Here is a 26,128-nt window from a genome sequence, read left to right on the forward strand (position 1 = left end):
ATGTATGTAATCAAGCACGCTCAGGAGGTCATCATGGCTGAATCTTGCCCGAGCCTGCAGCCCAAGGGCCGTAGGCACGAGGGCTGCAGGAAAGGGCAAGATTCAGCCATCATGACAGACAGAGCGTGCTTGATTTGATTTCTTACAGCGCAAAGCAACATATTAGGGAAGGTCAAAGGTCGAAAAATTATTCCCGAGATGACGTCAAACGGTCCTAACATTCCCGAAATGACGTCAAACGGTCCTGATGGCCTGATTATGCTCGCGGCGGGAAGATCGCGTATTGGCCATGGCCCCGGCAACGATCACGTGTCGTGTAAGAAATTGTTTTATAGAAGATATAGGCGCAATGTGTGCACACTCAGCTAACTTTCACCTGTGACATGTCAAAACGAATGAAATCGGGTAGAGCGGAGGTGTTATGAACCCTACGGACACAACTATCACAGGTGTTAAATCAATCACAAGGAGAAAGAGAGGTACACAAGCGTTTTGGAGGCAGCAGGTTTTAATCTAGCTACAAGGACGGCTAATTGCACTGTAAGCATTTCCCAAATGTCAACATGCATGAGTAAAAATTAATGTAAGTCGATGATCGCAAGGCACACAACGAAAAGGAAAGAGATGATTTGTTCAGAACTGTTTTCTTGTTACATTCATCAGTGAATCTACGTGGCAATGGAACGGGGACTACTTGAAACAAATCTTATTAGAGTGCAATTAGTCGTCCTTGTTGGTACTTGTATATAGAAAGAGAGGTACACTGAATAAGTTGTGCTAAAAACTACACCTTGCGCCAGTATCTTCAAGGCTATAAAACAGTATCATTTACTGTAAGACATGTATATATAACGAGGAAGTAAATCTAACGTTTTAACGGATGACATTTTTTCGTTATGATAGGATTCAATGAGGCTGTAATGCTTCATATATGTTGTGTGTGGATATGCCGGAATACTGCAAGATCGTTAACATTATCTTCTCGTTAACCTATGAATTTTGGACAATCGTTAAATTTGCGACTCGTTATAATAATATGTCTTACAGTAGTTAAAGCCATTTCATTCCATATCTGCCTCTCCTCTGATGAGTTCCCAACATCATAATGGAACGAAACAAGACATGTAAGGAGCAACTTCTAGCTGTTGTGGAGTGTGGCTGGTGCAGTGCTCGTGCTGGTGTCTGCAAGCGTCGTCTGTTCACAAGAAAAAAGCTATCACTACTATTTGACGGACCTACAAAATATGGTATCGACAAATTTAAGGGTTCCATTGGAAGAAAATGTGAGTGTGTACAGTTTATTCATAGAAAAGATGATATCCTAGCTTTTGGCCACAAATGGGTCAAATTTTAAGTTTTTTTCACAATTTGTTTGGCAATCCCCCATAGAGTGCTCTTCCAATTATGTTCTGAAGTATATTTGTCCAACAAGAGAGTCCTAAAAACTTAAAAAGAATAGGATTCCGGTCAGGTTTTGCCCCAAAAGCACTGAATTTGGAAAACCATGATAATCCAGGCCGTTTCACTCCATTTGCAACTACAGTCGTCCCTCTCTAATCCGGCACTTGTTTATCCGGAACCCTTGCCAACCGGCGCACTTTCTGACGAAACCGATTTTTTCGTTCAATTCCTACATCTTAATCCGGCACTTGAATTCCGCCTCCGGCAGTGACTTTTTGAAACGAATCGCTCAAACTGCACGTAGTTTGATTTCATAATCCGGCGGTCGTAAATCGCGTACCGTACAGGTGCACTCCTTGCCAGGCCAGGCTAGGACAGTCTGGTCAGTGCCGCACGCGCGGGGCCACTTCAGAGTTCAGTTCAGTTGACTCGAGTTGCGGTGCCACAATCACTGCTGCAGACCTGACTGCTATATTTTCACAATTCGCTGACAGCAAGGAGTAGTGTGCTGCCAATTTTCAGGTGTGTGTGTGCGTGTGTGTGCAAGAGTACATGTGAACATGTTCTCTGTTTTACTTTATCACTTTATCACTGTGTATATTCCTGGAGAACAGTTGAGAATATAAAGCCGTGCACCAAATACTTGGGTTGACACGGAAAAACCCTGAGTTTTGACGTATGATACATGCATACAATTGGGTAGGGCCGGGTCAGAGGGCAGGATTTCTTAATCCAGCACCCTCGTTAATCCAGCAGAAAACGCCGTAGCAAAAGGTGCCGGATTAGAGAGGGACGACTGTGTACAGTCACTGGGCGGCGCTAACCCCAATCGAGGTACCTTTTTTGGACCCTGTGGGGGCGTTCGTTTTTGATCTACAGGTTTGGGTAGAAAATACTTCTTTCGGTAGAGGTGTTCGTTTTTTGAAACAAAATTCTCCTCGAAAGCGTAGATTCTACTTTCCTCAACCGGCTCTACCAAGAAAAAGTTGGTAGAAGCCGGTAGACGTTGGTGGAGCTACGGAATTTCCAGCAAGATCAAGGATTTGTACACAACTCCATAGAGAAGAGAAACATTTCACGTACATATCGTGTAAACTACTAAATCCGGTAGAAAAGCGTTCGTGCACTTAACTCTACCGTCTACCTCTATCGGTAGAGTGACTCTACTCTACTCTACTCTACCAGGTAGCTAAAAGCGAACGCAGCCCAAACACGTTACATCCTTTAAAACTGTACTAAGTATAATGACTAACGTGTTTTCCGGAGTATAAACTGCACTGGAGAATAAGCTGACCCCCCCCCCCCATTTTTTTGCCACGAATTACAGACGCCTATCCTATTTTATCACCGTTAATTTGATCACCGGAGTATAAGCCGCACCCCCATTTTTGGATGAATTTTGATTATTCAAAGTGGAGCTTACACTCCGGAAAATACAGCACAGTGGAGATCGGATATAACGACCTTGCGTATAACGACAGGTTGACTTTAGCGACACAATTCTGTTGCCCAAGTCGTTTAGTAAGTCCTTTGTGAAGATCGGGCTTACAAAAAAAACAGATCGAATATAGTGACATTTTGTGCTCTCCCGAAGGAGTGTCGTTACATCCAATCTCCACTGTACATTGTTTGACTCTATGCCTTCTCTTTCAGCTCTAAGTCTCCACTTCCTACAGTCCATTCAGAAAAAGATGGACTTCTAGCTTTTGGCCATAAATGGGCCAAACTTTGGGTTTTTTAAGAATTTTTTCCACAATCCCCTATGGAATGCTCTTCCAATTATGTTTCTGAAGTTTTTTTTTACCAAAAAGCAAGCCATGACAAGAATAGGATTTCGGCCAGGTTTTGCGCCAAAAGCACTGAATTGAGGAAAAGCCATAAAAATCCAGGCCGTTTGACCCCACCTGCAACAGTGCATTGTGCAGTTCGAACCCCAGTTCAGGTACCCTTTTTGGACCCTTTTTCAAATTTCCAATTTCGCAGCACTGCACTGTACGAAAAATCGCCAAATACGGGAGCTGGCCAGAGCCAGGGCCAAGGTCCATCTTTTTATGAATGGACTGTAGTATTTGGTATGATTTGAGACTGAACGAAAGGCATCAAAATCTCAAAACCTAACAAGAGCATGATGCAGTAATTTAAATAAAAAGAGTGTAAAAAGGCAGTCCAGTGGTGGCGGTTGAGCTGATGCAGTGATGGAGAAGTAGTGTTAGACTTACAACACACATTCATTGGAAACTGGCACCCTAACTATTTGGTGTTTGGTGTCTCTCTCACATAGTTGTAGATATCGTGAAAACAACAGTACATCCTGCATTGTGTGACCCGTGCAATTACTCCTTGCCACATTTGAGGCCAGAAAAGTCCAAGAACAGGGAAATAGAAATTCAGCCAGGTTTTACAAAATTAGGACAGGTATGCCATGGCAAAATGTATTGAGAAGCAGATCCAAACGCAGATTTTTGAGATTTAAAGTGGGTTTTTGATCGTCAATTCGGCCCAAATCCGACTTTCAAAAGCCAGCGGGCCAGTTTCCGATGAATGGACTGTAGTAGCAAGTATTACCTTCACTGGGGGCAGGGGTAACTGCAGTTGGATCCCGGGACGCCTACCCTGATGCCGTCGATCCTTTTTCTGCACCTTGTCCTCACCCACTTACTGAGGTGTGGTGAGCCCATAAGTGGGATCATTTTCAAGTCCACCCAGAGTTTTTGGGATTTCAGGGGGTGTCGGCCGTTGGGCGGTTCAATAACCAATTGAGTCATCTTTCCAAGATTCCTTTTGAGTCTCTCTCCCCTCTCCCGGGGAGACCCACGTGACCAGTTTTGGCAGTGAGCAACAAGTACAAGTAAGTAAGTGTGTGTGTGTGTGTGTGTGTGCGTGCGCGTGTGTGCGTGTGTGTGTGTGTGTGTGTGTGTGTGTTTGTGCGTGTGCATGTGCATGCGTGTTGCCTTGCAGAAACCAAGTTTACAAAGATCATCGAGCGCAGACACACGCGCAATACCATGTGGTGCTCGACGAAGCGCATGCAGCGCCTTCTTAGCTGTGTGTTGATAATCGTCCTGCTCGCGGAGACTGCATCTAGCATGGTATGTCACCATCGACAACGGAGACGAACGCGGCACCCGCATCCGGTGGCCGCATCGAGCAGCTCTAGAAACAATCATGGAGCAGGCCCGACTGCAGCTAGGCATGTCAGCGGACCACTTGTTACTCAAAGCCAGCACCGAAGCGTGCAACGGTCGCGGCACCTTACCTTTGGAGACCCGCTTCACACAGCGCATGTGGCTGCAGGTGAACACCGCGTCCCTGTACAGCCGAGGCCCGATCGAAGACACCATGGCCACACGCATCCCCACAATGCTCTGAACGGACAAGTGGAGTGGAGGCAAGCCTCATCACCTGCTGACCCTAGTCTCATTACACCATCCAGTTCTCGCGTTACCAACAATGCAGGGCATTCGAATCAAACCTCTTCACCCGCTGGAGGCAGCCCTGCGGTGCTGTCGAATAGAGACGAATCAAACCCATCCCCCGCGCCTGTTGAAGGTAATCGCGCGACACCTTCCAGTGCGGATGGTCTCGACAATGCAGGGCATTCGAATCAAACCTCTTCACCCGCTGGAGGCAGCCCTGGGGTGCTGTCGAACAGAGACGAATCGCACCAAGCCCCCGCACCTGCTGGAGGCAGCCAAGCAGCACATTCCAGCACTGATCTTCTCAGGAGTACAGAGGATTCAAAGCAAGCCGCTTCACCTACCGAAGGCAGTCCTGCAATGATGGCCAATAGAGATGAATCAAACCCAAGCCCCACACCTGCTGGAGGCAGCCAAGCAGCACATACCAGTGCTGGTACTCTCGCTAGTAGAGAGGGTTCGATGCAAGCCGCTTCACCTACCGAAGGCGGTGCTGCAATGATGGCCAGTAGAGATGAGTCGAACCCAACTCCTCCGTTCCCTGAAGACAATCAGGTGGCGATGGCAGGGAGTGATTTCCCCAGTGTGGTGGATGCGAAGCAAACCTCTACAGCTGCTGATGGTGATGAAGTGTCAACGCCTAGTCATGATTCGCCTCACGCGGAGGATTCGAAGCAAACGTCCGCAGCTGCTGATGGTGATGAGTTGACGACGCCCAGTCCTGAATCACTGCACGCACAGGATTCGAAGCAATCTTCTACAACTCCAGACGGCAGTGACGTGATGACACACAGGGTTTTCCAGCCCAACGCTGAGGATTCACAGCAAACTCAGCCTGCACCTTCTGAAAGCAACCAGGTGACGACAACCGCGAGTGTCCCACGCAGTGGAGTATATTCCAAGGAATCCTCCGGATCGGGTGAAGGTAGCGGGGAGGAGAAAACAAAGGGTGTTCAGAAAAATCCAGAGGAGCCGAAGCAAACCTCTGCACCTTCTGAAGGCAACCAGGTGACGACAACCGCGAGTGTCCCGCGCAGTGGAGCATATTCCGAAGAATCCTCCGGATCGGGTGAAGGTAGCGGGGAGGAGAAAACAAAGGGTGTTAAGAAAAATCCAGATGAGCCGATGCAAACCTCTGCACCTTCTGAAGGCAACCAGGGGACGACAACCGCGAGTGTCCCGCGCAGTGGAGCATATTCCAAGGAATCCTCCGGATCGGGTGAAGGTAGCGGGGAGGAGAAAACAAAGGGTGTTCAGAAAAATCCAGAGGAGCCGAAGCAAACCTCTGCACCTTCTGAGAGCAACCAGGTGACGACAACCGCGAGTGTCCCGCGCAGTGGAGCATATTCCAAGGAATCCTCCGGATCGGGTGAAGGTAGCGGGGAGGAGAAAACAAAGGGTGTTCAGAAAAATCCAGAGGAGCCGAAGCAAACCTCTGCACCTTCTGAAGGCAACCAGGTGACGACAACCGCGAGTGTCCCGCGCAGTGGAGCATATTCCGAAGAATCCTCCGGATCGGGTGAAGGTAGCGGGGAGGAGAAAACAAAGGGTGTTCAGAAAAATCCAAAGGAGCCGAAGCAAGCCTCTGCACCTTCTGAAGGCAACCAGGTGACGACAAACGCGAGTGTCCCGCGCAGTGGAGCATATTCCGAAGAATCCTCCGGATCGGGTGAAGGTAGCGGGGAGGAGAAAACAAAGGGTGTTCAGAAAAATCCAGAGGAGCCGAAGCAAACCTCTGCACCTTCTGAAGGCAACCAGGTGACGACAACCGCGAGTGTCCCGCGCAGTGGAGCATATTCCGAAGAATCCTCCGGATCGGGTGAAGGTAGCGGGGAGGAGAAAACAAAGGGTGTTCAGAAAAATCCAGAGGAGCCGAAGCAAGCCTCTGCACCTTCTGAAGGCAACCAGGTGACGGCAACCGCGAGTGTCCCGCGCAGTGGAGCATATTCCGAAGAATCCTCCGGATCGGGTGAAGGTAGCGGGGAGGAGAAAACAAAGGGTGTTCAGAAAAATCCAGAGGAGCCGAAGCAAACCTCTGCGCCTTCTGAAGGCAACCAGGTGACGACAACCGCGAGTGTCCCGCGCAGTGGAGCATATTCCGAAGAATCCTCCGGATCGGGTGAAGGTAGCAGGGAGGAGAAAACAAAGGGTGTTCAGAAAAATCCAGAGGAGCCGAAGCAAACCTCTGCACCTTCTGATGGCAACCAGGTGACGACAACCGCGAGTGTCCCGCGCAGTGGAGCATATTCCGAAGAATCCTCCGGATCGGGTGAAGGTAGCAGGGAGGAGAAAACAAAGGGTGTTCAGAAAAATCCAGAGGAGCCGAAGCAAACCTCTGCACCTTTTGAAGGCAACCAGGTGACGACAACCGCGAGTGTCCCGCGCAGTGGAGCATATTCCAAGGAATCCTCCGGATCGGGTGAAGGTAGCGGGGAGGAGAAAACAAAGGGTGTTCAGAAAAATCCAGAGCAGCCGAAGCAAGCCTCTGCACATTCTGAAGGCAACCAGGTGACGACAACTGGGACTGTTCAGCGCAGTGTAGAAGATTCGAAGCATTCCTCCAGATCTGGTGGAGGTAGCAACCTGGAGACGACCGGGATTGCTCAGCCCAACGCAGAGGACTCGAAACAAACAGCTGCTGACGCTGATCGGCTGGCGATAACCGTGAATGCTCTGTACAATGCCGAGGATTCGACGCATGCCTCTGCAACTGCTGAAGCGAGTCAGGGAACAACACCACATGCTTTTCTACCCCACACTGAGGACTTGAAGCCAACCTCTGAACTTAGCGAAGGCAGCGAGGCAGGGCAACGTGGAGTTCTGCCCCACACAGAGGAGTCGAAAGAAACTTCTGCATATGTTGAAGGTGATGCAGTGACAACACGCAGCCCTGCTGTTCTTCCCAAGTCAGAGGAATCGCCGCAACCGTCTGCACCAACTGACGCCAGCGAACAAACTACACCCAGTGCACCTGTTCTCCCCAATGCAGAGGAATCGGCAAACCCGTCTGCACCTGTGGATGGCAGCAGTGAGGTGACTACAACCAGGGCTGCTGTTCTGGCCGGTGAAGAGCAGTTGCAGGGAACCTCCACACCTATCGAAGGCAGTCCAGTAACTGCGATTGGCAAGGAAGCTGAAGGCACCGAGCAAGCGTCCCCGGCATCCCGGGAGCCAGCTGCTAATCCCATCGGCGCAAGCGGTACTGTCGCCAATCCAGCTCCGGCTGCACCAACAGATGTCCCAGCCTCTCCAGCTCCGGCTGCACCAACAGATGTCCCAGCCTCTCCAGCTCCGGCTGCACCAACAGATGTCCCAGCCTCTCCAGCTCCGGCTGCACCAACAGATGTCCCAGCCTCTCCAGCTCCGGCTGCACCAACATATGCCCCGGCCGCTCCACCAGTTTCCGCCAGGCCCGGCAACGCAGAGGACGAAGACGACCTACCACCGTTAGAAATTGAGCATGCTAAGAGAACACCGACACGAGAAGGCGGCAAAACCAAGAAGGGTAAGTCAGCCAGCTTGTCTTGTTTGTAGACATTTCAAAACTCATAAGGGTAACACCCTCACATAAATAGTCTTGTCATCATGACAAGACTTAAGTTGCAGTCAATCTACTGTTGTGGACATTGAAAACTGGCGTAATGACCGGGGACCGGCGCTCTTACTGCCTTAGCGCGTACTCGCACCGTAGCGGCTCACGCAAACACTGCAAAAATGGACCAGCAGTGCTCGCGCGCGCATGTGTGTGCGTGCGTGTGTGTGTGCGTATGCGTGTGTGCGTGTGTCTGTGTGTGCGTGTGTGTGTGTGTGTGTGTGTGTGCGTGGGTGTGGGTGTGTGAGTGTGTGTGGGTGTGTGTGTGTGTGTGCGTGGGTGTGTGTGTGTGTGTGTGTGTGTGTGTGTGTGTGCGCACATGCCCGTGTGCTTTTGCATGCATGTATTGCTTGGAAAGGAGGCGTACATGAAACACAGTAGATGCCATCCAAGACCTATCCAGGCCGTTTCACTCCATTTGCAACTACAGTCGTCCCTCTCTAATCCGGCACTTGTTTATCCGGAACCCTTGCCAACCGGCGCACTTTCTGACGAAACCGATTTTTTCGTTCAATTCCTACATCTTAATCCGGCACTTGAATTCCGCCTCCGGCAGTGACTTTTTGAAAGGAATCGCTCAAACTGCACGTAGTTTGATTTCATAATCCGGCAGTTGTAAATCGACTGTGCGTGTGCGTGCAAGAGTACGTATACATGTGAACATGTTCTGTTTTACTTTATCACTGTGTATATTCCTGGAGAAAAGTTGAGAATATAAAGCCGTGCACCAAATATTGGGGTCGACACGGAAAAACCCTGCGTTTTGACGTATGATACATACATGCAATTGGGTAGGGCCGGGTCAGAGGGCAGGATTTCTTAATCCAGCACCCTCGTTAATCCAGCAGAAAATGCCGTTGCAAAAGGTGCCGGATTAGAGAGGGACGACTGTATTATAATGGAGTAACGCTGGGTTTTGGAGCCATCTACAGGGACATGTACATGTATGATGATTACTGTACAATCATGTACAACTGCATGTAGCTGTGCTGATCACTCCAACTGCATGTATTCATAAGCAAAATAAAAAATGAAATAAAAAAATAAAAGCCCCCCCGCTCCCTGGGCTGCATCTTCTTGCATGCGTGCCTTTATCCATCGCCATGGGTTCTGGTACTTCTGCATGACAGGTACAGTCGAATGTCACTTATCCGACCACTTCGGGAATCAGGCATGTTGGATAACTGATATCATTTTTTATGTGCATATATGGCTGGATTTCACTGATTTATGTACACAATACCCAAATATATTCATGCATATTCATGATTTGCTCCATGTACACATACATGTTAGTATACTTGACCACATCTACTTCAAGTAAATGCATATTACACCGTATAATATACTAAAAGAAAATAAAAAACATTTTTTTTAGAATTTTTCTGTTGAGAGTCATAAAATTACCACTCCCGGGCTTGTCGGATAACCGACGTGCTCGGATAACTGGCGGCCGGATAAGTGACATTCGATTGTACTTGAAATAGCTGTCAAAAGCCCAGAAAGTCGTTATTCAAGCAGTGAATATGACCTCGGGGCACTAAAAGCATGTCGTTATTCGCGAATTGTCGTTATTCAGATAGTCGTTGTATCCCAAGTTAAAATAATGTATACAGTTAGATGGGACTTTGCTCTGGGCATGGAAATTCTGTCGTTATTCGCGAATTGTCGTTATATCCGCAGTCGTTATTAGCGAAATTGACTGTAGATGTATACAGTTTTTTTTGTCTTTCTCTGTCTTTGTGTCTCTGTGTCTCTGTGTCTCTTTCCCTGTATTTCTGTCTGTTCATCTGTCTGTCCGTCTGTGTGTCTATCTGCCCGTCGTTTCGTCTATCTGCCTGTCTGTCTGTCTCCCCCTGTTATGTCTTCCACTTGTTGTGTTGTTCTTTCACGCACAGGTGGTGACCTATCGAATAAGAGGCATGGCGCCGCCTCGTCAACAACAATTGGTGTGGTCGCTGGCCTGCTGATTCTGGCCTGCGCCGCCTGCATTGCCTTTTACATGTACAACCGCCGGAGCGACTGGTTGCCTCTCCTCCTAGGACGCCGTGCATCCAAGGAAGACGACGCATGGTCCAATCCTCTCAGGTAGAACACTACAGAGTGATAACTATGCCAGATTTTTTTAAACAAAGTATTTATTTATTTACGGTGAAAAAGGAGGACAAAATGTTACGAATTATGACTAACTGTCCACCAACGTAACCAGATCCAGATCCTATTTATTTATTGAAGGGGTGCCCCAAAGGTTGGAGACTATCGAGGAGGTTTTTACAGTGAGAAATACAGATGTTAATTCGATAGCAGGTTTGTCCCGAGTGGAGAGGAAGTACAGTAAAGAAAGGTTCCAGGCTGTCCAAAGTTTCGCTCAATGCCTGAGGGCAGAGCTACTTACAATAAGAAGAAGAGGACGAATAATTCATTTATTCGCCTCTTGCGTGAAACTCTGAGTCAAATTTGTCGTCCTCTTCTACCTTTGAGTCTTGTTCTCATCACTGTAAAACAGCCTAATGTTCGCGGTGAATTAATTTTCGCTATTATCGCCAGGGGAGCATGACGTGAATATTAACCATTGTGAAATCAGACTTCAACAGTGGGTGTGTGCGTGCGGCCACAGTACTCTGCAAAAAGTATCCATCGTGAACTCGCTGATTCTGAGAAATGGCGGAGGTGACGCGAATATTGGGCGGTTTACAGTAGTTGTTAGTGGAACCCAAAGCTCCTGTTTGTTTGTTTGTTTGTTTGTTTGTTTGTTCATTTAATTTTACGCTTTACAGTTGAACATTGATTATCCGCACATCGACTATCCGACCGTTCGATTATCCGTAACAGTTTTTTTGGGCGCACGTGCCGTAGAGTACGCACTGTGCATGTAGTGAGCCATTCAAAAAAATACGAAAATTTTGAAAAGTAAAAAGATCGTACATGTACATGTACATGTTTCTTATCCGGAACATTTGCCTTATCTGAACACCGCCTGACAGTTGTCTGCCCAGAGGTGGTCGGATAATCGATGTTCAACTGTATATGCGAACTGGGTGCAACAGCTTAAAGGCAAATATGGAAGGAAGGAATGAGAGGACAGCAGTGGAAAGGGAGAAGAAACCACAGATCATAGACTCTTGTCGGTGCAATCAGTATGCATGTTTGCGAGTGGTAGTGTGTGCCTGTACCATACGCTCTAGTGTGTGCCTGTACCATACACTCTTGAAGTCACCGGTTACAGGTGCAATGCTGATAATTTCAACCCAGGATTGTCCATGTTGGGGAGCACTTCTAATTACAGTCAACTTTGCGAATAACGACATTCGGCGGGGCATCAGAAAAGTGTCCTTATATCCGAAGTCCCATTTGAATGTATGTGAACCCATATTTTGTATAGTATGACATGCATGTCGAATTGAAGCTCTTTTCATGCTCTACGTCAATTTGTACTTTATTTTCGTATTGCAATTGAAAGGAACTATAAAATCAATATCCAAGGGAAATAAATTTGAAAAATTAGCCCTTTGGAGCCATCTACAGGGACATGTTCATGTACATGTACATGTATGATGATTAATTTGCAATCATGTAAAACTACATTGTACAGTTGGTGTGCTGATCACTCCAACTATTTTGAAGCAAAAGAAAAAGCACCCCCCTCCCCCTGCCTGTATCTTCTTGTATGTGTGCCTTTATCCATCGCCACGGGTTCTGGTGCTTCTGCATGACAGGTACTTGAAATAACTGTCAAAAGCCCAGAAAGTCGTTATTCAAGCAGTGAATATGACCTCGGGGCACTAAAATCATGTCGCTATTCACGAATTGTCGTTATATCCGAAGTTAAATGTATATAGTCAGATGGGACTTTGCTCTGGGCATGGAAATTCTGTCGTTATTCGCGAATTGTCGTTATATCCGAAGTCGTTATTAGCCAAGTGGACTGTACTCTAATTTCAGAAATTTTAAGTGCTCAATATTTTCGGTGTGAGGGCAAAAGGCCAGGTTAGGTGAACAGAAATTGTTCGGTATAGAGAAGCAGTTCCCTATTGGACTACATCATTGTATGTGGTTTAGTGTTTGTTCGGTGTATTGAAAATTTAGGTATGAAACAGACGCACCGAAAGTACCCACAATAAAGGTAGAGTAAAACCTGTAACTAAAGACCACCGTAACCATGGTGACCAGCCTGGTACTACCGACCACTTCGCCAGGCACGGACGGTCTCACATTCAAAATGCACTGTGACTAGCGACTACCTGCTGAGCGCGACCAGCGACCGCCTTTTCTTGTCCGAAGACGATTTTTGACCCGTAACTAGCGACCACGATGTAGGAAATCGAAGGTTGCTCGAAGCTCCTTCTTGAAATTTTGATGATTTTCCATGGCCCTGAAAGGAATCTTTCAATACTACAACTGAACAAATGAACACAGTTCATTTTGACTGTAGAGTCGGTGTGGACCCAGCACTACACCTGTCAAAATTTCAAGCGCTGTCAAGAGAAAAACATCGTAGGAAACGTTATGGAGAGCGCATCGGAAGCGCTCTCCGATCGATGTTTCTGCTCGGAGGAGAAACGAAGACTACTGTAAGACATGTATATATAACGAGGAAGCAAATCTAACGTTTTAACGGACGACATTTCTTCGTTATAATAAGATCCGTTGAGGCCGTACTGCTTCATATATGCTGTGTGTGGATATGGCAGAATACTGCAAGATCGTTAACATATCTTCTCGTTAACCTATGAATTTTGGACAATCGTTAAATTTGCGACTCGTTATAATAACATGTCTTACAGTAAGCGGCTCTGTCACCCCAGTCATATACACGAATCGACGATGGCATCAAGGAATCCCAAAACAAAGCAGCACCGCAAGATCCTGATGCTGAAGGATCGCGTTCAAGCAATCGAGAAGTCACAACAAGAACAGTCGGTACGATTGATCGCATGAACAGATTTGAAGCCCAGCACAAAACGAAACTTCCACAGGGAATGTTTGACTCCTGGCTTCAGAAGTAGCAGCTGAATTTGATTAGCTGCATTTTGACATACATATCATGTAACGAGATCCATATATGGTCACGCAGTGCAAACCTCTAACTAAAGACTACCTGCTACTAAAGACCGCTTTTGCTGGCACCAAGGGGTGGTCGGTAGTCACAGGTTTTACTGTACACCGACAATTTGTGAAATTACAGTATCTAGACAATATGATCATGAAATTGGTACCGACCACTTGGCGGAAAAGCGCGAGCTGCGGTGCTGTGAGCAACTAACGTTCATATACAATTATTGCCTGAGTGGCTACCACTATCTCCGACGACAATCATGTCTGTAGAAATGCTTCCATTGAAATACAGAGTTGCAATGGAAATCAACAAATTTTGGCCAGTGGGAGACTTTGGCCTTCTCGAAATGAAACTGTTGGCTGTCATTTAACTTCGGCCGATTGGCCGATTTCACATGCATCCATGGCTCAATTAAGCATCATTTGCCTCTGTAGCAAACTTTGGCCTGCAATTTACTTTGACCAGTTGGTACCAAGCGGCGAAATCAGCGAAATTAAACCGCCAGCGAAAATTAGTTGATTTACATTACTAGAGACACAGATACTGGCACTGCATGGCCTGTGAACTGGACAGCAATACTAGCACTGCATGGCCTGTGAACTGGACAGCACCGTTTGATCACGAACATTGAACTGACTTGTTTAGAGTGCAGTGAGCATGAAATTATGAAATTACTACCCGGGATACACCACTGACCTCTACCCCGGGATACACCACTGACCTCTACCCCGGGATACACCACTGACCTCTACCCCGGAATACACCACTGACCTCTGCCCGGGATACACCACTGACCTATACCCGGCCCATGTCCCTGACCTCTACCCCAGGATACACCACTGACCCCTGCCCCGGGATCCACCACTGACCTCTACTCCGGGATACACCACTGACCTCTGCCCGGGATACACCACTGACCTCTGCCCCGGCCTATGTCCCTGACCTCTACCCCGGGATACACCACTGACGTCTGTCCCGGGCTATCCCCTGACCTTTACCCCAGGCTATCCCCTGACCTCTACCCGGGATACACCACTGACCTCTACCCCGGGCTATCCTCGGCCTCGGGCTATCCCCTGACCTCTACCCCGGGATACACCACTGACCTCTGCCCCGGGCTATCCCCTGACCTCTACCCCTTGCTATGTCCCTAAGTGTAGTGAGCATGAAATTATGAAATTACTACCCGGGATACACCACTGACCTCTACCCCGGGATACACCACTGACCTCTACTCCGGGATACACCATTGACCTCTGCCCCGGGCTATCCCCTGACCTCTACCCCGGGATACACCACTGACCTCTGCCCCGGGCTATGCCCTGACCTCTACCCCAAGATACACCTCTGACCTCTGCCCCGAGATACACCACTGACCTATGCTCCGGGATATACCACTGACCTATGCCCCGGGCTATCCCCTGACCTCGACCCCGGGATACACCACTGACCTCTGTCCTGGGCTATGTACCTGACCTATGGCCTGGGCTACCCCCTGATCTCTACCCCGGGAGACACCACTGACCTCTGCCCCGGGCTATGCCCCTGACCTCTACCCCGGGATACACCACTGACCTCTGCCCCAGGCTATCCCCTGACCTCTACCCCGGGATACACCACTGACCTCTGCCCCGGGCTATCCTCTGATCTCTGCCCCGGGATACAGCAATGACCTCTGTCCCGGGCTATGCCCCTGACCTCTGCCCCGAGATACACCACTGACCTCTGCCCCTGGATATACCACTGACCTCTGTCCCGGGCTATGTCCCTGACCTCTACCCGGCATACACCACTGACCTCTGCCCCGGGCTATCACCTGACCTATGCCCCGGGCTATCCCCTGACCTCTACCACGGGATACACCACTGACCTCTGCCCCGGGCTATGCCCCTGACCTCTATCCCGGGATACACAACTGACCTCTACCCCGGGATACACCACTGATCTCTACTCCGGATTTTTATTTTGTATTTAGGCCACACCAAGTTATTTCATTGTTTCTCGTCACCTGAAAATCTCAAAAGGAACGCGGGCGGGCGGAAAAAAAACAAAATAGGGTTTGAAAAACAAAAACTGCTATTTACACTACAAAGGCCCAATTTATGACCTAAAATCAGACTATACACCACACGTGACAGTCAATTGCAACATACAGCCAGAAAACCAGGCTCCTGCACCGGCCTCTGGTGAGGAAGTCCAGTGTTGCATGTTATTTAAATAGGAAAGAAAGCAAACCAAAGTTATTATACAAGGGGTACATAAAAGAACAGCCAAGTGCGCGCTTGTGCTAAAATTTAAAACAGAAACCTTATGGGATAAGGCATGGCATGACATGACAAGTCCTAGCACTGCACTCCAGATTTGACGCCGCGCGTACTTTTACAACGCCTTTTTATGCGTGTTTACCGGGACGCGAGATTTTTTTTTTGGTCCAATCCTCAAGAAAGGTACGCGCGCGGTGACGAGAAACAATGAAAAAACTTGGTGTGGCCTTATCTTTTTACTGCAAACACGGCCCTACTCATAATCAGGGGAAGAGGACAACTGAAATGACACTGGACGACAAGACAAAGGGGAGTAGGGGCAATGTGCCGATGTGGTTGGCAAGGCTCATCCGACCGGAGGTGTCGGAATAAATAGCCTACGACCAGGCATCGATAGGAATGCAGCTAGTGAGGGAGGTAGATCAAGTGAGAAAGAGAAAGAGAGAGAGAGAGCTGCGAGAAAGAGAAATAAAATAAAATAAAACAAGAAAGAGATGATGGACGAGGGTAGTTGCTCATTGACGGGTGACATAGCCTCACAGGGAGTCCGTAGCCCAGAGCCAATTATTTTGACGCAAGTGTCGGTGGACCTTCGTCTTGAAGGATTGGAGAGACTTCAACTGGGGCATCGGATCCGGAAACATGTCTTGCGGAAGCCTGTTCCATTCATCCACTACACCATATGGGAACGAAAGCTGGAGAAAGTTGGGGCCGTAGGGAGGAGTACTGTTTGTAGCTGATGCTGATGGCGGACATGGAGCTGCGACCTCTGCCATGGGCCATGGCCCAGACTTCTACCCCGGGATACACCACTGATCTCTGCTCCGGGCTATGCCCCTGACCTCTACCCCGGGATACACCTCTGGCCTCTGCCCCGGGTAGGCATTTCCCAAATCGGTCGGCCGAAAAATTCGCCGAAACTGTGGTTTTAGAAGAAATTACCGATCTTTTCGCCGAATAGGCAAGTTTGGGACGGAATTCGCCGAAAATCGATGTTTTGTGCCTCAACAGCATGCAAATACAATCCCTGTAACCATTATACTGCGAAAGGTGACTGCGACTTTAGGCATTGCCGAAATCGGTCTGCGGGAAAAGACGACGAAATCAATGGCTGTGAAGAAATCGCCAATAATTGAGCCGAATTTGCAAATTTCGCACTGAATTCGCCGAAAATGGATGTTTTAGTGCCTCTAAAGCGTGCACAGGCAGGTATATGTACATTGTATTACAAGCAGTGCTGCTTTGAGCCGAATTCTGACTTTGGGGCTGATATTATGGCCGAATTTGGACATTCTCTTAGCCGATCGAAAAGCCGAATAGGCGAAAAAATCAGGCCGATTTGGGAAATGCCTAGCCCCGGGCTATGGCCCTGACCTCTATCCCGGGGTGCACCACTGACCTCTGCCCCGGGTTATGCCCCTGACTCCTCCCCTGGGCTACACCATGACCACTGATCCGGGCATTGTCAATTACCGCTACCCCGGGATACGCCCTGACCTCTACCTCATTATGTAATGCCTGTGTGCGGGGGGGGGGGGGGGTACGTGTGTGCGTGTGTCTGCATGCGTGTGTGTCTGCATGCATGAATGTGTGTCTATCAGCCCATCAGCTATTCTCCGTTGTGTGTCTGTTGTGTTCTGTGCCTTCCGCAGTCAAAGGCAGTCTAGCAATGCTTTTCTCTCGTACCAGGACGACGCCAGGACACCAAACCTGTCGCGCATCTCCACAATGATCAAGGCCGACAAAAAGAAAGAATGCGGCTCTGGAGCACGGAGACGTGGAGAAGGCTGGCACGGTGCACGGCTTTGCCAATCCTGACTGCATGGCCGAGGAGAGCGCGGGCCCCAAGGTCTCCCATCACCGCCGCGGACCTCGCAAAGGCTATCGCTCGACCCAGGGCGCGTACAGTCGTCTCGGCGCCAGCGACGATGCCGACACTTCGATGACGGAGAGCGGTGCCGACTCCACCAGTACGCCAGAGGACAGCTACGCGAAACCCAGTCAGAAAAACCGGAAAATAGCTCACGAACGTCAGCTCCCCAGTGGAGCGGCGGACCCTACCTCCGCCGCCGCCGGGCAAGATTCCAACGATGCGGCCAGCAATGTGAACAACGACGAGGCCGATGGCGTGTCGGCCCAGTACAGTAGCGTTGATAGCTCGAAGAAGAAAGCACAGAGAGATGAGCGCCAATCCACACCACCAGCTCATGACGTCGCCGCCACCTCCGAAACCATGGCAACCGACAGTCGCGACAACGGGGTTTCTGCCTCTGCTTCGATCTCAAATATAACTGCTGATGATTTGAAGAAAAGCGCATTCGAGGGATGCCAAACTGATTTCGAGCAATCGGCATGGACAGAGAGCATAGAAGACGATGATGCGGCAGCCCCACGGTTCAACGAAGACAAGGAGAGACTGTTCAAGGATCGCTCCGCTGTCAAGCTCGCACACGGCCGCTTCAGTCGCAGAGGAGTGCGACGCTCGGCAGGTCGCAAGCTTCGCGGCGGTGGCGGCGGCTGTGAGGATAGCGTCGACGTACACCACGAAGTAAACGAGGACACTGAAGAGGGGCTGTCCGCCCAGGGCAGTCCTGCACATTCCACTCGCTCCTCTCGTCGCAAACGAGTGCCAAGCAACAGCGCAAACAGCTGCGATAGCCGACGTGCTTCGAATGATGACGGCAGCGCGAACACGACGCTCCGAAAGGTGCAGGGTCGCTACTTGTTCAGCACACCCAGTGGCCATGCTGTGCCGCTCAGCGCGTTCAAAGTCAACGTGGACAACGACGATCTCCTGCACTGCGACGTAGTCGTCAACAGCAACGGGACATTCTTCTTGCAGGACCGTCGCTCCGCGCGCGTCATGGCCACGGTCGACAAGAAGAGAGTTGAGGAGGCGTGCTGGCTGGAGCAGCACCTGCTCCGACGACTGGTGAACGAATCGCCGGCGGTCACGCGCAAGGACCTGACGCGTCCCGTGCTCACACACTCATGTCGTGTATTCACCGAGCCCGGGGGTGGACTGGCCTTTGAGAACATACACGGCGCGGTCGTCTCGCTGAATGTCTTCGGCCAGTTCAGGTTTGACGAGACGCAAGACTACACAGTCGCCCTCGATGCCACCAACTGCTACACGCTGGTGGAAAAGGCAACCCTGACGCCGGTCGCGCAGAGTCACATCTACGAGAACTTGGCCAAGTCCTGCGCGCAGCTGATCGTCAAGCGCCAGCTTCTCCTGCGAGGCTTCAACGGCGAGCTGGGGTTCGCCGACGCCAGCGGCAATCTGGTGCCGTTGTCCATATTTGGCGTGGAGGAATGCAACGACATGGGCGCCCTGTTGTCGGTGGACACCACAGAGCCGGGCCGGCTCGGCCTGTTCGTCAGCATTGCGTCGTCGCCACAGGCAACCGTTGGCACAAACACGGTGACGGAGTATCTGCTGAAGCGCAAGCACATGCTGCGGGACGAAGACCGCGACGATTTTCTGATCGTTACCGATGACGACGACCTGAAGCCGCTGTACAAGTTTGGAGACCTCAATGAGTATGTGTTCGACTCGGTTAACGGAAGCCAGGTTTGCGCCGGAGTGTTTGAGTATGATGTGAAGGACGGTAACTGGGAGTCCCACGTCGTCACGGAAACGTCGTACGGCATGACGGCGCTGCTGTGCAAGCGGACGTCGAGAGTGGTTGCGACCGTGGTGCTGGGCGAGGTCGTGGAGCTGGGCCCGTCCACGGTGGTGCACTTTGACGGCGCGGACATCCTCGAAGCCGGAAGCTCAGCGGCACACGCCAAACCCGACGCTAGCAAGCTTCCCTTCTAATTCTAGTCTGTGTGAAATCGAGAAAACTCAGCTGCCCTGGGCCCGTCCAACAACGTGATGCCCGCTGTTCTCGATGCACACATGGCACTAAGAATGGGAACTTTTATGTACACAATGGCTCATAGCGTCATGTCCTATCTAGATGATCTATGTAGTGGAGTATTTTCACTCCTTTGTATCTGCAATGCTCGATTGGTGCTCCTCTCAGTCTGTGTTTTCCTATAATGGCTGCCGGCTGCTTCATCACCTATCTCTTGAGTGCATTCCATGACTGCTCTTGCTTTATCGATTTCTTTGCAAATTTCTCCAGCAGTGGTTTTATATTCACTGCCTTGTTGCTCTCATCATCTCCTTCTTACAATCACCTCTACCTCTGGGTGCATAGTCTACTCTGAGATTCAACCTCGCGCACTTACAGTATTTTACAGTGAAGCCGGCATTCATGCCCCACATAAGACAGTATAGTCCCCACCAATTGAGGAGTCGCGTTATAGCGTCCTACTCTCTCTTTCATCTGCGTAGCGGGGACTCGATGCACAAGGCTTGTGCTTTTTTGTTTCATCTTCACTTCTGTCTCCGGGATTGCTGGCGGTAAGACGCGGACAGCTACCGGTATTTATTTACTAGTTTTTTTTCGAAAATTCAGAATGCTATCATCTCTACGATCTGTCCTCTTCCGAAGGTTCCTATCGCTGCATAGTGATTCTGCTGTGCCCGCAAGGGTATAGCTAGGATCCGTTTAGCCATGGCCTCGATGCAGTTTAGACGCTTTGTGAGAAAGACAAAGCGTGAAGGGTGGGCAGGGGGGGGGGGGGAGGAACACTATTGATTGAATCTCAGAATAAAACAACCCAATTAAACTAAGCAGTGAACTATAATTATAGGAGCGATGCAACGCATCTTCCAATCAGCAAGCCGTGGCGGGATGAGGTGAAAGCTTGGCACATAGATAAGAAGGTGCTACTGTAGCTGTTAGTGTAGAAGTAAGGTGTTAGATGTGGCACATACTATTACACTAGGGATGCTTTTGTAGTGATAATATAACAGAGCGTGGAGAGGAAAACTGTTACAGGGAGGCTTAGAATGCTAATAGTAATACCAGTAATAATTTTTATTGATATTGAGGTTGAATCTTGCCGGACCAACCAGAATGAGGCCGCTACCAGGCTACAGGTGTGCTAGTAGTGCAGGGCCACCATGTGCTAGTGGTTATGAGTAACATTGCAACAGTGCAATATTCCCAAGCTGAGGCAGCTTCGAATTGGCTGAAACAAGAGTACATGACCCCCTGTACTCTTGGCTGAAAATTACCCCAGTTCGTACCGCACCATGGGATAAATACCCCAGCTACAAGTGAAAAGTTGAGCCTCATTGGATGAGTGAGTTTCTCCTCAATGATCCACGGTAGCCTTCGTTTCATCCACGGAGTCGTAAGATTTCACGACTCCCCGAGTCCCTGGTTTCAGCATAGACGGCAGGTCAGCACAGGGAGGGAGGGGGGAGCGGAGGCCATGTGCAACTACTGACTGTCGCACTGATGCCTGCCATGAGATGCTACAACTCCGATCCCCGAGCCGAGGACCGTCACGACCCTGCACTGCTGCAGCTAGCTGGCCACCATGTACCAGGACCTGGTCGATGACCACCGACGCGGACATGACAGTCATAACGTTCAAGATCACGGTGACCACCTACCGTATTTCCCCGCAAGTAAGTTCTCCCCAATGACTTAGTACCCCCCTATAAAAATACACTTTCCACTGCCGAGGTTATCACCCCGAAAGACAGTTCCCCCCGAAAGATAGTAAGTTCGTACCCGTCCTACATGTACAGACACCGTACAGTACATACATCATATGCACGGACACTAGAGTTTCGCAGGCTTCCCACTGCGTGTCATTTACCCCCGATAAAAAGTACTCCCCGAAAGATAGTACCACCCCCGAAAGTTAGTACTCATGTGGCTGCTAAGTTCGAAAGTTAGTACGTACTAACTTACGGGGAAATAAGGTATTACCTTGGCCTAGTATAGTGCATATCGCCATGGAGGGTTTAGTTTTCGGTTTTGGTGTGCGACAGGAGCGTAGCTTGTAGATTACCATGATCGGCCTCTTGCTCCAGCCTGAGTCAGGTAGCCCTTTCCCAAAGATGCTCGCCACTTTTTTTCGCAACTTTTCGTTGTTCTTATAGGAAGAAATTGCAACTTTCGCAACTTCCTTCTTTTTTTCTTTTTTTTAATTTTTAATAGGGCATTCCCACAGGCCTAACTAAGGCCTTCTTACGGGGTACCCTATATGTGTTTGTATAGATGACTGTAATAATAATATTAATAATAATGGCATGTGGTCAAAAGGTCAAGTCACGGATAGGGTCCAGCGGATAATGCCGGCATTATATTCGGCATTATACGACTATCCGAGCATCAGAGCATTCTGGAGCATTAGAAAGGAATAAAACGAGCATGATGTGCGGTTGGAGCGGCATAACGAGTTTCATAGTGGATAATATCGGGAGATCCCAGGTTTTTGGCAACAATCGGCGACAATCATGATCATGAGATGTTGCCTGATGATTGGTTTTTGCCGTGAAACTCTGAGTACCAACGAAACAGCCCTATTTTACTCCCTTTGTGTACCTCTTGCGTACTACGCTCCGCCCATTCCGGGCATTTGAGCACTATGCGTGGTACCGGCGCTTGACTTTGTGATTGTGTAGACACGCAACACCTTTAGCACTAACGCTACATAACTATTGCTACATAAAAACGTTATGATTGTAGCGATGTGGTCAGGTAAATGACAAGCCATTTGTGAAGCATGCCCAACCGAGGCCGAGGCAGTTCAAGTGACACAAATCTGGAGAAATTATTTACGAGGTTTCTTTTACTTTTAGAATAATGGAGAGCTATGGAGGAGACATACGCGGAGTGAATATCAAACAGACGAAGAAGAGTTTTCTAGTTGGGCCAGAGGCTCTGGCGATAGCATCTCTAGCGATACTGAAGTAGACACTGATGCATTGCTAAACTTGGACCAGGATGAAGGAGCGGCTATGAACAGAAATAGCTCGTTCCAAAAGAACTGCCTTTGCCGAGTCCAGCTCAGGAGGCTCGAAAAGAACTAGAATTTCTCATGGTTTCAGTACCAAGTCGATTGCTCAGCAGCACCTGTCTTACTTTCCTGATGAAGCACGTACAGTTACATGTAGTTGTGGACGGTTGTAATGCCAGGCCTACAGTGAAATGCTATCAGAAAGGAAGAGTAATGTGGCAAGCCATACGTCTACACACCATCTCAAGGAGAAGATGAGAGCACAAGCAAAGGATGTAGAGTGACAAAATGACTTCTGACCACGTGTTTTCAGGATTTCCGCAAATGGGAGGGCTCTCCATCTGAGATCGGATCTCAGGAGCTGGCCTCAAGTCTGGTGTTTCAGATGAAGACATTATTCACAGAGTGGACGCAGTGACAACTTGTCTGCAGGCAGGAATACTATTTGCCAAGATTAACTTCATCCCAACAATGATCAACTACCTGCAATAATGGTTTCATCTCGCCAAGAGTACATAACCCCGCAGAGTGTGCAACGCCTGATCCAGCTCTGCATAGGGTCTTGGTCGAGCGGAATCGGATCTTTGCGTCATAATACCTGACACATCTGAGGGGAACCCGGGGAGTCGCGGGTACTCTTGGATCAAAAACAATGGTGCCCTGCCTCAAGACCGGCCTTGCGCTGGTGTGAAGTGTACGCATGACATCAGAAGATCCGATTCCGCTCGACCAAGACCGTACACAGAGCTGGATCGGCGTTGCACACTCTGGGGGGTTATGTACTCTTGATCTCGCACTACATGGATAATTAGGGGAAAGATTTGATGATCGACTATTCTGCCACAACCCTGCATCAAAGTTGGAATGGAGAGCAATCAATGGAGAAGCGATCATCTCTTATAGTGCTAAGAAGTAGTGGAGCTCGTGAGAGATAGGGTGGCAGCTTCAGATGCAGATCGACGATATGCATAATTTCCTGGAAGTTTGACAATGTGCAGACTTTCCTCCATTTTTGTCCCAAGCCAAGAGCATTATATCCCTTTCTGAAGCATTATAATCAGCATTATAAGGCAGTTTTTGGAGCATTATGGTTAGCATTATATGAACATTTTCGGAGCATTATCCGCTGGACCCTAGTCACGGACTGCATGTCGAAACAAATGCATGCTCGCTCATTTCTCGCAGACTCATTTCAGAGAAACAGTAGATCAACGGTAGGTAGGATAATGTGCATTCCCTTTGCCTTGCACTGAAACCGTGATGTAGGATACATGCAACAGGATACTGGCATTGTGGAAAGTAGGAAGGGATGTACAAGTTTGACTTCTGCTATTTCTGCTCCCTTTTTGGTGGTTTTTGCACAAGAACTTTCCAATTTTAAGTTGCGATATTAGCAACTTTTGAGCTTTTTCTGAAAATATGGTTGCGATTTCAGCAACTAGCACCTGTTTTGGCACAGTTGCGAAAAGCAAAAGTTGCGAAAAATTATGGCATCTTCGGGAAAGGGCTAGAGTCAGGTAGCAAACTATTTTGATAAGCCGCGTGATGTTCTTGCCTCTTCTCTACGCTTAGCGGCTACCGACTCAGTCACAGTGCAGACACAGTGTAACCATGGTCACTGCGGGAAGTTGTCATTACGGGTCAGTAGTGGGTCTACTCACTAATATAGACTGAAGTGTAAAGCATGCAGAGAGTCGAAAATATCCAATTCTCTCAGACTGATGAGTCTGGTGTAAAGACTACAATAATAATGACTGTCATCTATCATCAATTCATGCATGGTGGGATGTCAGACCAGCGACAATTTTCTGGTTCTCACTGTTCTGTGGTCAGATCAGCAGCAAACGGACTTCTCTACCATGGACTCACACCCACAGTCACTCGCAGTCACTCGCAGTCACTCGCAGTCACTCGCAGTCAGGACCATGGCAGTGAGATAAGGATAACATTGTTGTATTCGTTCAGTGCTGGGGTAGGTATGCGTTTTTCGAGCTCCATACCTCAAGCGTGTTGTCCTGGTTCTTGAAGAGGAGTTTGCTCCGCTTCGAGACGTCATCCTGGAGCAATTTGTCCCAGCCATCCTTGGGCGGGAGGTTCTTCCTCGGGAACACCAGCTCCTCACTCTGCCAGTCAAGTATGGTGGCTTGGCTTTGGCCGATCCTGTCCACACAGCACCCCAGGCTTACCAGAATTCGAGAAACGCAACTGACATCCTGCGCAACTTCATCCAATCTGGTAACCCCGTAAACATGAATGATCACAGCGCTCACTGTCGCCGCATCACAAGCCAAATCAGCAGGGAACGAGATGTGATTTCCGCTGAAATCAGCCAAACAATTCTCAGTGACCTGCCACAGCTTGAGGAGCGCACCCTCTCCCGCATCGTAGATCTACGGGGAAATGCCTCCGGATGGCTTACGGTGTTGCCCCTGAAGCGCGAGGGGTATGATCTGTCGAGTACAGAATTCCGCGATCAACTTGCCATCCGCTATGGTCGGCAGCCGCTTGCCCTGCCAGCGCAATGTGATGGTTGCGGGAAGCCCTTCTCTCTTCAGCATGGCCTTGACTGCCCGAAAGGTGGACTTATCAAGCGAGGCCACAATGATCTGCTGATATGGCATTCGGTGGTGTTGTCGTCGAGCCGATCATGGTGCCGGAGGGTGATCGGACGGGGCAGCCTGCTCTTCGGGCAGATTGGCTTGCCCGGGGTGTGTGGGAGGATAACAGGGTGGCGTTTTTTGATAATCGCATCATTGATGCCAACGCACCCAGTTACTCCCATTCATCCTGGGAAGCTACTTCCAACCGCGCTGCTAACGCGAAGAAAAAGAAGTACCGTCAGGCCTTTGAGGACCTCCGTGGGTCGTTCACACCACTGGTTTGTTCCACGGATGGGGTGCTGCATCGCGAATACGCCAGCTATCAGAAGCGACTTGCTGGTCGCCTCGCCCTCAAGTGGGACAAGCCGTTTTCAATCATCATGGCTTGGGTGCGAGTTCGCAGCCAATTTGCAGTGATCCATGCAGTCGACCTCCGCCTACGCGGGTCTAGAAGGCGCCTGACAGGCCTGTCGACGCAGGATGGTGCTGGGGTAGGCATCGACCATTGAGAACTGAATTTCGTCTGTTTTACGTGGAATTTCTTGGAGTTTCCCAATGTATTGTACTTGAATAAAATTCTATTTTACCTTTCATGGTATCTCAATTTTTTCACGTCTACATGACTTTATTTTGCCTGTAAAAGAGGCCGTTTTTTCGAGCTCCAGTTTTTTCACATCGTCTCGGACAGCCCAGCCGGCATTAGGCCGGAGCTCTCAAGCGCGGAGCAGGTAGATGTACTCAGTAGTACTCCCGGGATCCACCACAACGTGATTAGTATGGTAGAAAATTTGGCTGCGTTCATTAGTGAGTCAAGGGACAATTTGGGTAATCCTGAAATAAAGATTATTATATTATTATATGAAGCCCGCCTCCGGCGGAGACTAGACGATCTCTCAAACCTTCTCATATAGATCTCTCAAACCTTG

General features: G+C 49.2%; 2 protein-coding genes across 2 annotated transcripts; both read left to right on the forward strand.

Moving 5' to 3' along the window:
- On the forward strand, positions 1–17,547 carry LOC135826647 (uncharacterized). The gene is made up of 4 exons (XM_065339250.1): positions 1–70; positions 4,360–8,322; positions 10,308–10,497; positions 17,382–17,547. The coding sequence occupies exons 1-4, from the start codon at positions 1–3 to the stop codon at positions 17,545–17,547; spliced, it is 4,389 nt and encodes a 1,462-aa protein (XP_065195322.1).
- Positions 10,356–20,155, forward strand: LOC135825934 (uncharacterized). The gene is made up of 2 exons (XM_065338576.1): positions 10,356–10,497; positions 17,382–20,155. Exon 2 carries the CDS (start codon positions 17,552–17,554, stop codon positions 19,550–19,552), a length of 2,001 nt encoding a protein of 666 aa, XP_065194648.1. The 5' UTR covers positions 10,356–10,497; positions 17,382–17,551; the 3' UTR covers positions 19,553–20,155.
- Positions 20,156–26,128: the final 5,973 nt, after the last annotated feature.

The sequence above is a fragment of the Sycon ciliatum genome, chromosome 10, assembly GCF_964019385.1.
Source record: "Sycon ciliatum chromosome 10, ocSycCili1.1, whole genome shotgun sequence".
NCBI classification, from domain to species: domain Eukaryota; kingdom Metazoa; phylum Porifera; class Calcarea; order Leucosolenida; family Sycettidae; genus Sycon; species Sycon ciliatum.

Bases quoted from the DNA above. Each gene is read 5' to 3' on its own strand.
- LOC135826647 (XM_065339250.1), top strand. From the start codon at position 1: ATGTATGTAATCAAGCACGCTCAGGAGGTCATCATGGCTGAATCTTGC. The intron at 71-4,359 runs GTAGGCACGAGG...GTTGCCTTGCAG, and splicing joins GAGCCTGCAGCCCAAGGGCC to AAACCAAGTTTACAAAGATC. The intron at 10,498-17,381 runs GTAGAACACTAC...TGCCTTCCGCAG, and splicing joins GCATGGTCCAATCCTCTCAG to TCAAAGGCAGTCTAGCAATG.
- LOC135825934 (XM_065338576.1), top strand. From the start codon at position 17,552: ATGGCCGAGGAGAGCGCGGGCCCCAAGGTCTCCCATCACCGCCGCGGA.